The 12,679-nt window shown below is 45.0% G+C and overlaps 1 protein-coding gene across 3 annotated transcripts in view; it reads left to right on the top strand.

Moving 5' to 3' along the window:
• The window catches only part of CACNA1C (calcium voltage-gated channel subunit alpha1 C), a 633,467-nt gene that overhangs the window by 573,698 nt on the left and 47,090 nt on the right, over nucleotides 1-12,679 (top strand). For all 3 annotated transcript variants that reach the window (XM_084640503.1, XM_084640501.1, XM_084640502.1), the window contains 2 exons: nucleotides 6,382-6,414; nucleotides 9,322-9,450. In XM_084640503.1, coding sequence (XP_084496629.1) covers nucleotides 6,382-6,414; nucleotides 9,322-9,450 — 162 coding nt within the window. The remainder of the gene's footprint in view (nucleotides 1-6,381; nucleotides 6,415-9,321; nucleotides 9,451-12,679) is intronic.

The following is a 12,679-nucleotide window of genomic DNA, read 5'->3' as shown; positions in this document are numbered from 1 at the left end:
GTCATTGTTTATGATAACAACAAACAGATGTGTGCTGGAAGTTATCAGCCATGACTACCGCATCCACTTTTAGCCACTAACCACATCCATCCCCTTCCTTGTCCCTCTTCAGGGACCATTGTCATGAAAATCACCTGAAAGAAGAAAGAGCTTCCCTGTTTTGTCTAGGAGTCATAGAGGAATGCCTCTGGAGTACAGGGGAAGTGACTTTTGTCCTCAGTATTTCCTTATCCTGAAGAAAAAAGGGGCTTTCTTTCTATCCTACACGCAGGGAAGACTGAACAAATGGATTCACTGTTCCACATTCAGTATGGTAATACTTGCCTCCATCATCCCTTCCCTTCAGGCTCAAAACCGGTTTGAGGCTCTCGACCCACAAAACTCATACTTCCCTATTGCCAGCCACCCAGCCCCACAGGACATACCTGCAATTCGCAATGGGGCCCAGTCATTATCAGTACAAAATGCTTCTATTTGCCGTCTCCACAGTACCAGAAGGTCTTCACAAAATGCCTAGCAGTAGTGGCAGATGAGGTATTCGCATATATCAATATGGAGACAATTGGATTATCAAAGGAAGATCTCATCAAGAAGTTGCCAAAGCCGTGAACTATTCAGGCAACTGGGTTTCATGGTGAATTACGATAAATAGTGTCTCATTCCTGCACAGAGGACAGAATTTGTAGGAGCCCTAATCGACTCCAAATAAGCAAAAGCATATCTTCCCTGTAGCTCACGAAAGCTCATGCTCAAATAAATTGGTTAGTCTCTAAGGTGCCACAAGTACTCCTTTTCTTTTTGCATATCTTCCCAGTAACAGATTTCTTTCCCTTCAAATGATAATCACCAGTATCAAATCAAATCAGCCAACTACAGTAAGAAACTGCCTCAAACTCCTAGGCCACATGACAGTTTGTATACATGATGCCACTACGCAGACTTCATGTGTATTCATTACAAGGCTGGTTAATGTTGGTATATCATCTACGCTACAGGACATCAAATGAGCATCTGAATTGTGGTCCCTGCACACATCCTGTCAGCATTGAACTGGTGGTTAGGCCGAAAAAATGTTCAGAAGAGAGTTCCCTTCTCCACTTCTCTTCCAACAAAGATATGTATCACTTATGTATCAGAACTGGTTGGGGAACACACCTGGAGCACCTCCAGATACAAAAGACTTGGTCTCAAAAGGATATGACTCTTTATGTTAATGTCCTAGAATTCTGAGTGATGAGATGATCTTGCAAAGCATTCCAGCCTGTTCCACAGAATTCCATGGTGCAAATTCTCACAGATGACACATCTACAATGTACTATAAAGCAGGGAAGTGCCCCATCATCACCCCAATGTTAGGAGGCTATCATGTTATGGACATAGTTTCAACAATACAGGATAACCATTAATCACAGTTTCTATTCATCTTCTAGGAGTCAGCAGCAACCTAGCAGGCTTCTTGAGCAGACAATCCACCACCAGTCACAAGTGGTCTCTGAAGAGCTCCATCATCAAACCAATATTTCACCTCTGGGGAAATCCCATTATTGGCTTCTTTGCCACAAAAGATCACATGAAACATCCAACCTTTTGTTCCAGGGGAGACATGAGACTGGGATCATTACATGATACCTTCCTTATATTGTGGGATCAATGTCTAGTGCATTTCCTTTGATTCCCTAGATTCCAAGCGTGATGTGTAAAATCAGACAGGAGATAAGAAACGCCACACCTTGTTTCAAGGGCCTTGTGATACTATCTTGACAGAACAGACTGTCTCCCGATCCTTTTATTGTCTTCCCTGGTGCTTCCAAGAATCAAGCTATCTCCTCTCAGAGAATTTTCAAATGGATTATGCAGTGTATACAAAGCTGCTATCATATGACTGATAAGCCTCTCCCTCCAAATGTTAACACTCACTCCAGTGGAGCACCAGCCACGTTCTCTGCTTGCATCAGGAACATCCCTGAATCCAGAATTTGCAAGGCAGCTATCTGGTGTAATAGTCTTACTTTTGTTAAACACGATGCCCTTGACCTGGCTGCAAGATCAAATGCCCAATTCAGTAGGAAAGTGTTACAATTGTTGTTCAGTTAGTGACAGTCAGGGCTCATCAGTCCTACTTTCCAGATGGGTCATTGCTTATCAGTCACCTAGAGTGTGATCCCCACAGACACATACTCGAAGAAGAGAACAGTTACTTACCTTATAGCAACTGTGGTTCTTTGAGATGTTGCCGTCTGCGTGGATTCCACAACCCGCCTTCCATCCCCACTTTTTCAGAGTCCTCCTTATTTGGGATTCTATATTAGCAAGGGAATTGGGGGCCAGTTGTGACTGCTCTACCATGTGCTTTGGGGCGGGGCACAAAGACACCATGGCACATTGGTGGCCTTGATAGACCCTGCTATTCAAAAGATTCATATCTTCCACACATGGGGTACATGCACACCTACAATGGGATCCACAGACAATATCATCTTGAAGAACCACAATTACTGTAAGGTAAGTAACCATTCATTTCCAGGTATGCTCCAGCTCTCCCTCAGCCTTCATTCTACTGAGTCCTTTTCCAGCCTCTAACACCACAGGAGCCCTCTGTTTCTCCTCTGCTCCTGCTCCCAGTCTGTCTACCTCTTATAAATGCGGTAAAGTAAAAAACAACAACAACATATAGGCCAATCATTTACAACTTACATTATGTTTGACTTAATGAATGTCGTAATGCAAGAACAACGAGGAGTCTTATGGCACCTTAAAGACAAACAAATTTATTAGAGCATAAGCTTTCGTGGGCTATGACCCACTTCTTCAAATGTATGGCTTCTTCTTTATGCAAGAAGAAGCTTGCCCTGGGTGTCTCCTTCCTTTGTAGTTGCAAGTGCAACTTATAGTGTCTGATCAATCAGTTAATAAATACTTAACACAGAGGTTCCCACCCACTTTTAACTGTCTCAGGACTGGCTGTGCAGGTTTCTATGACATCCTCTAGGTTCTTTCTCTCTACAATACTAGTTGGCTCAGGGCACAGCCTCTGGAGTGGACCCCAAAATGCCACTGCTGCCCATCCGTCATTCAGTTATGTGCACATTACTCTGCACCAAAGCCTGCCTGGCCTCAGATCCCAGTCTTGAGATGACAAGCCTGGTTTGGGGCAGCCAAAGCAGGTTAGAGTATGTGCACATGAACGGGAGGCAGCAGATAACAGATGGTAAAGCCAAGATCTTATTGATAAATTGGTACACATGCCCAAAACTCTTCTTTAAGAATCTGCTTTTGTACATAGTTCCTAGGCTTCTTATAAATGAGCCTCTGTTTATTTTAAGGGAACTTTATTGTCCATTCATATGGAATTTATATACTGATATTTAAACTTCGTTTCCAAGTACCTACCGGCAGTGCTTAAACCCCTGTGAGCCTGTGTGACTTCAGTGTTCCTCCACTCTTCTAGGACAAGCAGCTCGGGTACTAGATGCCCTGAATCTTTCCTAATCCACTCCAAAACCAGTGGTGCTTCACAATGCATAGGACTGGCAGGGAAACTACAAATAGCTATCTCTGTGACATAGTTAGCTGTGTTCACTCTTATGCACCAGCAGCATGTCCTCAGATGTCTCTGCTCCAGTCCGCAGGGCCTTGCCTCAGTGGAATTAGGAAAACATTTTGGCAGTGTCTGTGGTTTCAGCTTGTGAGATTCTTGCTCCAGAAACTGCAGTTGGACTGAAATCTATACAGCAAGATGGCGGCGGCAGCCAAAGGCAGTCTCATTTGAACGACATGCCTGCAGCAGCGACGGTTGGCATGAGTGTGCTCCATGCTGCTTGGTTTAGAGGCTGTCCCTCATGGTGACAGTAGAAAGAGTTTTGCTGTTTTACTGCCACATTCCACTAGCCAGGAATAAAAAGTCACCTCCCAGCACTAGTTGACAGAGTTCGTTTAAAAAGGTCACATTCCACACATAGCTAGGGATGCTCGTGATGAAACAGATACTCATGGATCTGTAAAGGACTGACACTCACAACAGGCAAGGTCCTTGCATACCAATCCACCAGCAGTGGTGGAAAAAATGGTGGGACATGGAAGTTCTCACAACATTTTTGAAGTATCGGAGAATATTTTCAGCAAGCAACACGGAAGACCAGACTTTTAGAACGTTCAGTTCACCATCCCCTCATCTCATACCCACACCCATCCACCCACCCACACACACACACACAGAGAACTATGTGTCCACAATTTCAAGAGAGCAAGACTTTATTAACTAGAGACTACTAGGTGGGACATCTATTGATGTTAACAAATATTTCCATTGGGTTATAAGCCCTTTTTGTAGGAAATATCAACATTTAAATTATATTTGATGCTTTCTGAAAATTCAGGCCAGCTACTCAAGGAGTGGGAGAGGGATTACCCAAGATATACTTTGCTTCTTCAGTCATACCAAGTAGACAGTCTCTGATTCATAGTTACCTAACAGATTACTGATTGCTCAGTATTAGCGGCCACATGCTAACTATTTTGGTGCATTCATAGCTTCTTAAATATCTTTTCATATAGAATTGTTTTCACTGTTACATTATTATTATCCTCGCATTCTGGTCAAATACTGATGATATCAGAACTATGAGTAAGGAACAGTAACTTTACAGCACTTACAAGGCTTCTTGAGACAGCCAGTCACAGGAAAACTCTATTTCTGATGTTATCAGCCTGGTCATATTGGTAATCCTGAAAGATTCCCACAGCAACCTGAGAAGCGTTGAATGCCCTGGATTCCTGTTGACTTCAATGGAACCTGCGGGGCTCCGCACCTCCTAGCAGGAGCTCAGCACCTGGTAGGATTGGGCCTCTCCTGTGAGCAAAAACTCAAGTTCAAAATAATGTTTTGCAAGACAGACCAAAAGAAAAAAAATATCCATTGTCAGAAAGGAAGAATTTGCGGAGCAGCATTAAAACAAAATCTTTATCTGGCCTGTAAGAAAAATGTCTGTATGGGCAAATTTCCATCTTCAGTATTCCAGCCAAATTTTCCTTGTTTAATACTTGAAAAGAAAACACAAGAGCAAGACCCTTGAAAGAGGAGGGTAAAAGCAAAAAGACCCTAGAGTGCAAAAGCAATGAGTTAACCAAAAAGAGCACCAGGGAGCTCGGGATAGCTTCCGTTTTTTATTGCCCTCATTTGCCCGTGTCACTGGATGTTCAGGGCATCTAAAAATACAGCCTCACTTTACATAAAAACAAAATACAAAGCTAATTTGGTTTGTTCAATGTCCTGAGTGTGTTCCCATTGGCAGAATGCACGTAAGCATCTTGCTCGGGTCCCAAGTATCATGGTGGCCGAGGTCATCTGCAAGGGAAGAAGCAGTGCACGAGTTCCATCCTCACTAGTGCAGCCACAGAGAATAGCTTCAGAGATGCTTCCATCAGTCCGCCTGTGACATAGGCTGGTCACTACAGATTAAGCTGAGGGAGCCTACATAAAGTTTTCATTCATTTTTGGATTCTCTTGTACTCTCTGGTACAGCCTGGAGCACTAGCTACTGTCATTAGTTTTTCAGAACTAATCTCCACACTGAAAATGGCCTCAAAGGCTAATAAAGAAAGAGGGTCATGTACAGTGTTCGAGTGATTAGGTTTTTCTAGGGGTAGCTGGAACTTGGCTGCTACCAGACTCCATTGGCTCATCCATCACTTCCCTGGAGTTTCTTTTCTTGTGGGGGTGGGTGAGGATAGATCATGGAGAGGGCTAATTGACAGCTTTACCATCCCACTTTCTACAGCTGGCAATGGCTATTGTAGGGTTGCCAAGCGAGTGATTACATTATCTCAGCCTATTGTTTTAATAACCGCAATGTAATCACTGTAAGAATTGTATGCTAGGACATGGGGACATATAAATAGAAAATGTCATAGATTTGGGCTATTGTGGATTAAATGGGTTTGCAGATCAGACTGAAATATTAGAAGATGGCTGCTTCTTATGCAGAAGTGGCCTAAAGTTGAGATGGGGAGCTCAGTTAGTGGCTGTACTGGGAGATGTTGGCCCTTCTGAGTTCTAGCTAGAGTCGGAGGGTTGGGATATCAAAAATGTATTAGCAGCATTCTGTCCTCTACTCCCTAGAGGGTTCAGGATGCCTAGAAACCCAGAAAACACTGGGCCAAATTCAGATCTACTGTCAGCGGGTGCAGTTCTCATCGGGAGTTGCATCCACGTTTGCCAGGGCTGAATTTGGTCCACTGCATCCTTAGGGAATCAGCCCAGTCTACTTTTGCATTCTTTTCCCCATATTTTGCCCTCTTCTGCCATTTTGTTGCTCCTGTGTTAGCCCGGGCCTCTTACTGGAGACTTATTACAGCTTATTTCTGTCTCCCTTTCTTTAAAGCCAGCTGAACATACCCAATGCTCTTCCTCTATGGTAAGACCAAAAATACAGACCGCCCTGACAGCTTCTGTGACAGTCATCCTCTCACACTCCTTTACTCTCTTCCCCTGATCATGGGTTTTTTCTCCAAGCCCAGCCTAGTTATCTCTGCATGAAGCTGCTGTGTTGTGTATTTGTGTGAGTCTGGTGTTCACATGAGCTCTGAATATGCTACATATGTGTATTTCTCATGCATCCTGAGTTTTCCTTTGGTCAAATTAATTGTTGCCTACCTTCTAATGAATTACCAAGAGAGAACAAGAACTGTTAAGATTTCTTGTTAGCAGCTAACTTTCCATATCAATTTGACATTGGATTGACTTGCAATGTGATTTCAAATCCAATTTTACTATAAAGGTTTGGGCTCTGAATCTCAGATGAGCTGAGATGGATAGAATAGTGAAGTTTAAATTCACCTTTTGTGTAAGAAGAGGATAAGCAATAATAATCAAAAACTACACAACCTTTGAGGGCTACATTTTAAAACATCATACCATCAGGGGTGTATTAAACCCATTCTCTGTGTGCAGCCATGCAGAACTTCCTTGCTCTATCAGAGAGCTGCTGGAAAATGAGAATATAGCAAGCAAGGAGGAATCTGTTCAGACTGGCCAAGTAGTTGTCACCTGATCTTATACTGTCCAGCTCCCCAAGTAAACATAACAAATATGGAAGATGTAAGCAAAAATTCCCTAATTTATGCACCGCCATAGTAGGTGCAATTACGCCCTACCCATATGGGAGTAAAATTTTAAATAATTGGCCTTAACTCTCCTTTGAATTTAGTTTATTAGAGGAAATTGAGCCAGAGGGCTTACATTGGATGGGAGTGGTGCACAAGCTTTGTAGTTGTCTTCTTGAATAGTAATCCTGGATGTAGACAGGCAAGTGTCATGTCTATTTAAATGCTCACAGCCAAATTCTTCTCTTATTTACACACCATTGACTTTAGTGAAGTTGTGCTGATGTAAATGAGAGGAGAATTGGGCTTACAGACTATTCGTGGTGTTAAAGTGGGAGGAAGGCAGGCAGATGTTAAGATTGGGGGGATACTTGTTGAGGTTTGTTCCTGGAGGTTGTGTGTCCCCTCAATCTCTCCTTCACTAATCAGTGTGCTCAGCCTGCAAGAGGCCACACAACCTCACGTTGAATTCTGTGCCTTGCCAACAAATGGGGAACCCCCTACCTCGCATTGGCGTAGGTTTACTGGTCCCCAGAATCCCACACTGTAGGCTGGAGGAAGACACTTGCTCTCAGAGGTTTCACTGATGATTAAAATGCTTGGTATATCAGGCAAAACTGCACCTCCAGCGCAGCTCTAATCTACTAAACATGGCACAATGTTTCTCTGTGATTCTAGCTTGAAGTATAAGTAGCCACACACCATTGCAACTCACATGCTGGAACAGAGGGTCAGCTGTGAAGTGGTTGAATGAAACTAGATTTTTTTCTAGTGATCTCAGAAATATAAATCCAAGTAGTTTCTACAGCTTGGATTTCATGAGGAATAGAAATGCAAGCAGATGCTGCTTATTTTGAGCTATAATAGGAAATCCAAAAGCTCTGTTCTCTCCTGGTTTATACAGTGGTGACTAGTTAAGAAGGGGTGATCTGCACTGTTTCTGAGTCCTGAATGTTACAGTGCTTGGCATCAAGCTCTTGGCTTTGCAGCAGGGAAGGGAGGTGGTGTCTATGTGCTTCTCTGGCAGAGTGAGTAGGAGGATGACAAGATTATCTCCCTATATAGCACAGGGTTATGTTCCCACAGCATTTCCGATGGAAACTACTGCCTACATATATTTAGCACAATATTTTCAGGGGAGTAGGGGGCAAAATGAACTGGGAACCCTGTAACTGTTCTACACAATTCCCCCAAGCAGAGTGATTGTCTCACCTTGAGCTAGGCAGCAGGGTTCCTTACACAAGCTAAGGCAAGGCAACTGACTCCTTTTTGTTTGGGAAGCTATTGCCCAAGCACACGTGAAGCATGAAGAACGTCAAAGCTGGTTGCAGGCCCTGGGGGAAATGCTTAGGGACAAGGCTGAAGCAGTAAGAAAAGCAGAGGCCAGGAGAGAGACTATTTAAAAATGCTCCCGGCCTGAGCGCGAGCTGTCAAGCCAAAATTAAAAATAATACTGCGCAGTGCATAGGCTGTGGGAAATACAGAGGGGTCATGAGAAAGACGAAGGGCCCAGAGCTCAGGACTGTGAGCGCACAGTGCAGAGCTCAAAAACCACAGCCATGCCACTGCGGAGATGGGAAGGCTGATTCCGAGGCTCAAGCAATGCTAAGAGCTTGGCTCAGTGGCAGCACATGCTATGCTCATGTGGGACCTCTAAGCTTCAAAGCAGACTTGGGACCTGCCCGAATTCCCCAGGCAGAGCAGGCTAAGTGCGTCATGGATACTTAGTGCCAGATTAACCAGGACAGCTGGATGATGCACATTATGTAGTAGCTTCAGAGACAACTCCAAAAGAAAACTGTCTTTTTCCCCCACTGTCAAATTGTGACTTCTTGGCCACTGTAATTACAGAGGGGAACTGAGGGCTCCATAAGAAGATACTGTCAGGAAAACTATTCCATTACCTTTAAGACCCTAATCATGAGTTCGGGCACCCTCAGTAAGAAACCCAAAGGAAGGTTTTGATGAGAGGTTGCACAGCTCCACTGGGGAATACTGAAATCCAGAGAACTTTTAGGATGGCACCACAGCCTTGGATAGAAGGCAGGTTAAACCTGCATCAATCCATCTGAGCTGCTGGGGCTACTGCAATGCCAGAGAGCTTTAACAACGAAAGGGAACAGTGCAGTGAGCTTTTCCTACGTAGTGTTGTCTGTGACCCAGGATCTTTGTTCCTCATCTGCTGTTATAACTACTGCCTCTGTGCCAATGGGTTCCAGAATGCAGAGGAAAACTCGCGCATCTCAATCACCTTTTTCCGACTCTTCCGTGTGATGCGTCTCGTGAAGCTCCTGAGCCGTGGGGAGGGCATCCGGACATTGCTTTGGACCTTCATCAAATCCTTCCAGGTATTCCTTCACTTATCACTAAGCAGACACGCCTGGAAAGAGGTATTTATGCTCTTTTTTGCCTTTCAAAGAGAGATTTTCATGCTGGCAGGATGGGCCTTACGCACAAAGGGCAAAATTTTCTCCTATGCAGCAGGCCAGCACATTGTTTAAGTGGGACTTCAGTGGTGCAAAGGCCTCATGTTGGCCTCCTGCACAGTGGTGAGTTCTACCGAGACAGCCTATGTAACTCCTTGGGTCCTATACACACTTGGCATCTCATGGGACACGCTGGTCTCTGCTTCAAACCAAAGTGAAAGGCAATTCAGACATGAAAACGCTGCCCTGGTTGCTTTATAATCATTAGCAGCACTTTAAGCACCATACTGGCAGGGCCGCTGACACCGGGATGGGGGAAGGAGGGGCAGCTGCTCTGGGGCCCAGCAATTTAAAAGGGTGCAGGGCTCCCGGCAGTGACTGGAGCCCCAGGCCCTTTAAATCACCGCCAGAGCCCCAGGCCCTTTAAATCGCCGCTGGAGCCCTGGGCGGTTCAGGCTGGGCAGTGCTGAAGGGTTGGTGGGGGAGTCTGGCCCCAGCCCTGCCCCTTCTGCCCGAGGCCCTACCCTTCCGGGGGCCCAAAGCCACCCCACCCCCACCTTGCCCAGGAGCCCAGCCACCCTGCGTACCGGTAAGTAAGTTACTTTCACCCCCTGGGTGTAATGTAGCTATAACCTGATAAATAGCTGCTGCTTTTTCACCCCAGAGCTAACTGCATTTCAGTGGGAGGAAAAGTGGTCTAGGGTTTGTAAAGCACTTTGAGATAATTCAGAGTGAGAGATGAGATATAAAGGTAAGGTGGTATGGTTATTAACCTATTGCACCACAGCAGGAAGTGAAGCAGACACTCCAAACTTAGCCAGATCTGCAATCTAAGGTATGGGAGTAAGCAGAGTGGGTGAGGAGAGGGGGACCATGAAGCATAAGAATGATCATCTCTGAGAGTAACAAACAAGGAGACATCCACCCATTTGAAATAATGGTTTCAAAGAGTTGCTGAGGTTAGCTAAGTTACAGTTACTAATGAAGCCCAGCATATTTCTGCATTTCACAGGTGTTTGACATGGACTTATTGGGCCAACACAACCTGATACTAGCAGGTTCAGCTTCTGAGAAAGAGTCTGGGCCAAGTATAGGAGTGATGTAAATGGTGGTCTAAATAAAATATCAAGTGTAAGGTGGGCAGACAATGTAGTCTAAGTAGGTAAAAAAGTAGCATGTACCAATGTGTGATTCAGCGAGTGTGCAAATGAGTGTAACACACAAGCCAAACAATTCACAAGAAGCTGAAAGAGAAAGCATATTTCCCTAAACCCACACACAGGCTCCAATTCTGCTCCCAGTGAAGGCAATGACAAAATTTCCACTGACTTAAATGGGAATGGGAGCTGGTCCACACTTTTAAACTTACTCTGCACCATCTTCCCCCTTTTCTGGGGCCGAATTAAGCCCTGCTGTAAGTGGCCACAATGCCCATTGACTTCAGTGGAGTAACGCCTTCCTATATCAGGGATTGAGTTTGGTCCCTTCACAATACAACTCCTGGGTACTGTAAAATAACACCGCCAAGTTGGTGTAAATGACTCATTTTGTCCACTCACTGAATGCCAAATCGGTACAAGTGGCTTTCACCCATTTTTCTGACCGACTCATACCCGTAATCTACCCCACCACTTCCATCACCACTAACTTTGGTTTGCTGTGTGAGCAGCTCCAGTGGGAACTATTTTGGCAAGATAGGTAGGAAGCAGATTCATTGACACAGCCCAGTCATCGCTAACCCAGGAATCACAATGAAGTTTTCAAATTCTGGCTGCCCCACCGACTTAGGAACAGCTCCTTTCAGTTCTGAGATCAGCTCTCCCCTCCCCAGGCCAGAAGGGATGAGAATGAGGGAGATGTGTTTGCAGCATGGGTAACCAGACCCACACTAGCTTTAATCTAGTCAGCGCAGCTAAAAATAACTGTGACATTGCAGCGGCACAGGCTTCAGCATGGGCTAGCAACATGCATCTGTATCTGGGGTCCCAGGCAGTCTGGAACAGCCCACGCAGAACCCCAGGCCTCCACATCTTCACCTATTTTTAGCTGTGATAGCTAGATTAAAACTAACATATTTAACCAAGCTGCAATCACACCTCCAGCTACAGTGTAGACATACCTTGGTGGGAAAGGGAGTGGCCTCTCTGAGGTCTTCTTGGCTGCAGAGTCACTGTGAGGCAGGGCTGAAGGGTGATGGGAGGAAGTCAGTGGAGAGGGCAGAGTGCGAGGACTAAAAATAGCTAAGAGCTCTCTGTTCAGCCAGTCCCACTATCAAATCTGAATTTTGATGATTTTTTCCCCTGGGATTGTGCATTTTTCTGTGTCTCAGAATATGCCCAAGAAATGTCCTAACTCATCCAGGACAGCCTGATATTCATCAGCTGCCCCATGTTGTGGAAGTTCAGATCTGCCCCGCCCCGGCCATTGCTGTGATTAGTGCTCTACTGGTGGAGCTGCATGTTGATCAGAGGAGTGGTCTTCTGGGAAATGAGTCAGCAAAGCTTCCACATTGTGAGGCATCAACACAGACCAGAATGGATAATCTGGGTAGAAGAAAATCATAGGGGTGTTGAGAGCAAAGTAAGGGAGTGAGAACCAAGAGGAAAGAGCAGTGAAACCAAGCAGAGGCAGAGCTGAAGGGGAGTAACCCAGGAGAGTGGGACCAGAAGGAAGTGAGGGAATCCTGGAGGATAAGGGAGAGAGGAAAAGGAAAACAGAACAAGAGAGGGGGATGAAGTTGGAAAACAAAAGGAGAGGAGTAGAACAGATTGAGAGAGTAGGGTAGGGAAGGCAGCCCTCTAGTGCCTCTTCTAAAGTTATAAGAGCTTCTAGGAGCTTGGCCTGTTGGGTCGTTGTCTGGACGCTGCCTGGACCACTTTTGGGGTCTCAGCTATCCCCAAGTTCATAACCTTGATTTGACCCATAAGGGCTGTCTCCAAATTTACAGACCCAAATTCCAGTTTGGTTTACCTCTACTGCAACCTGGAATTACCACAGGGATTAATTTGCCCATTAGGATTAGTAGAACACCGAAGATTTCCCTGCCTTGTGTTCCATTTTGATTATTTAGATGGATTGTTTAAAGGTAAATGCAATAGATCTAAGGTTTAAATCCTGTTTTAAGATTCCAGTTCACTCATGGACAAATCCG

The sequence above is a fragment of the Lepidochelys olivacea genome (genome assembly GCF_965140295.1).
Source record: "Lepidochelys olivacea isolate rLepOli2 genome assembly, chromosome: 1".
In the NCBI taxonomy this organism is placed as follows: domain Eukaryota; kingdom Metazoa; phylum Chordata; order Testudines; family Cheloniidae; genus Lepidochelys; species Lepidochelys olivacea.
Note: the sequence above shows the minus strand (reverse complement) of the source record. Positions and strands in the feature narration are given on the sequence as shown.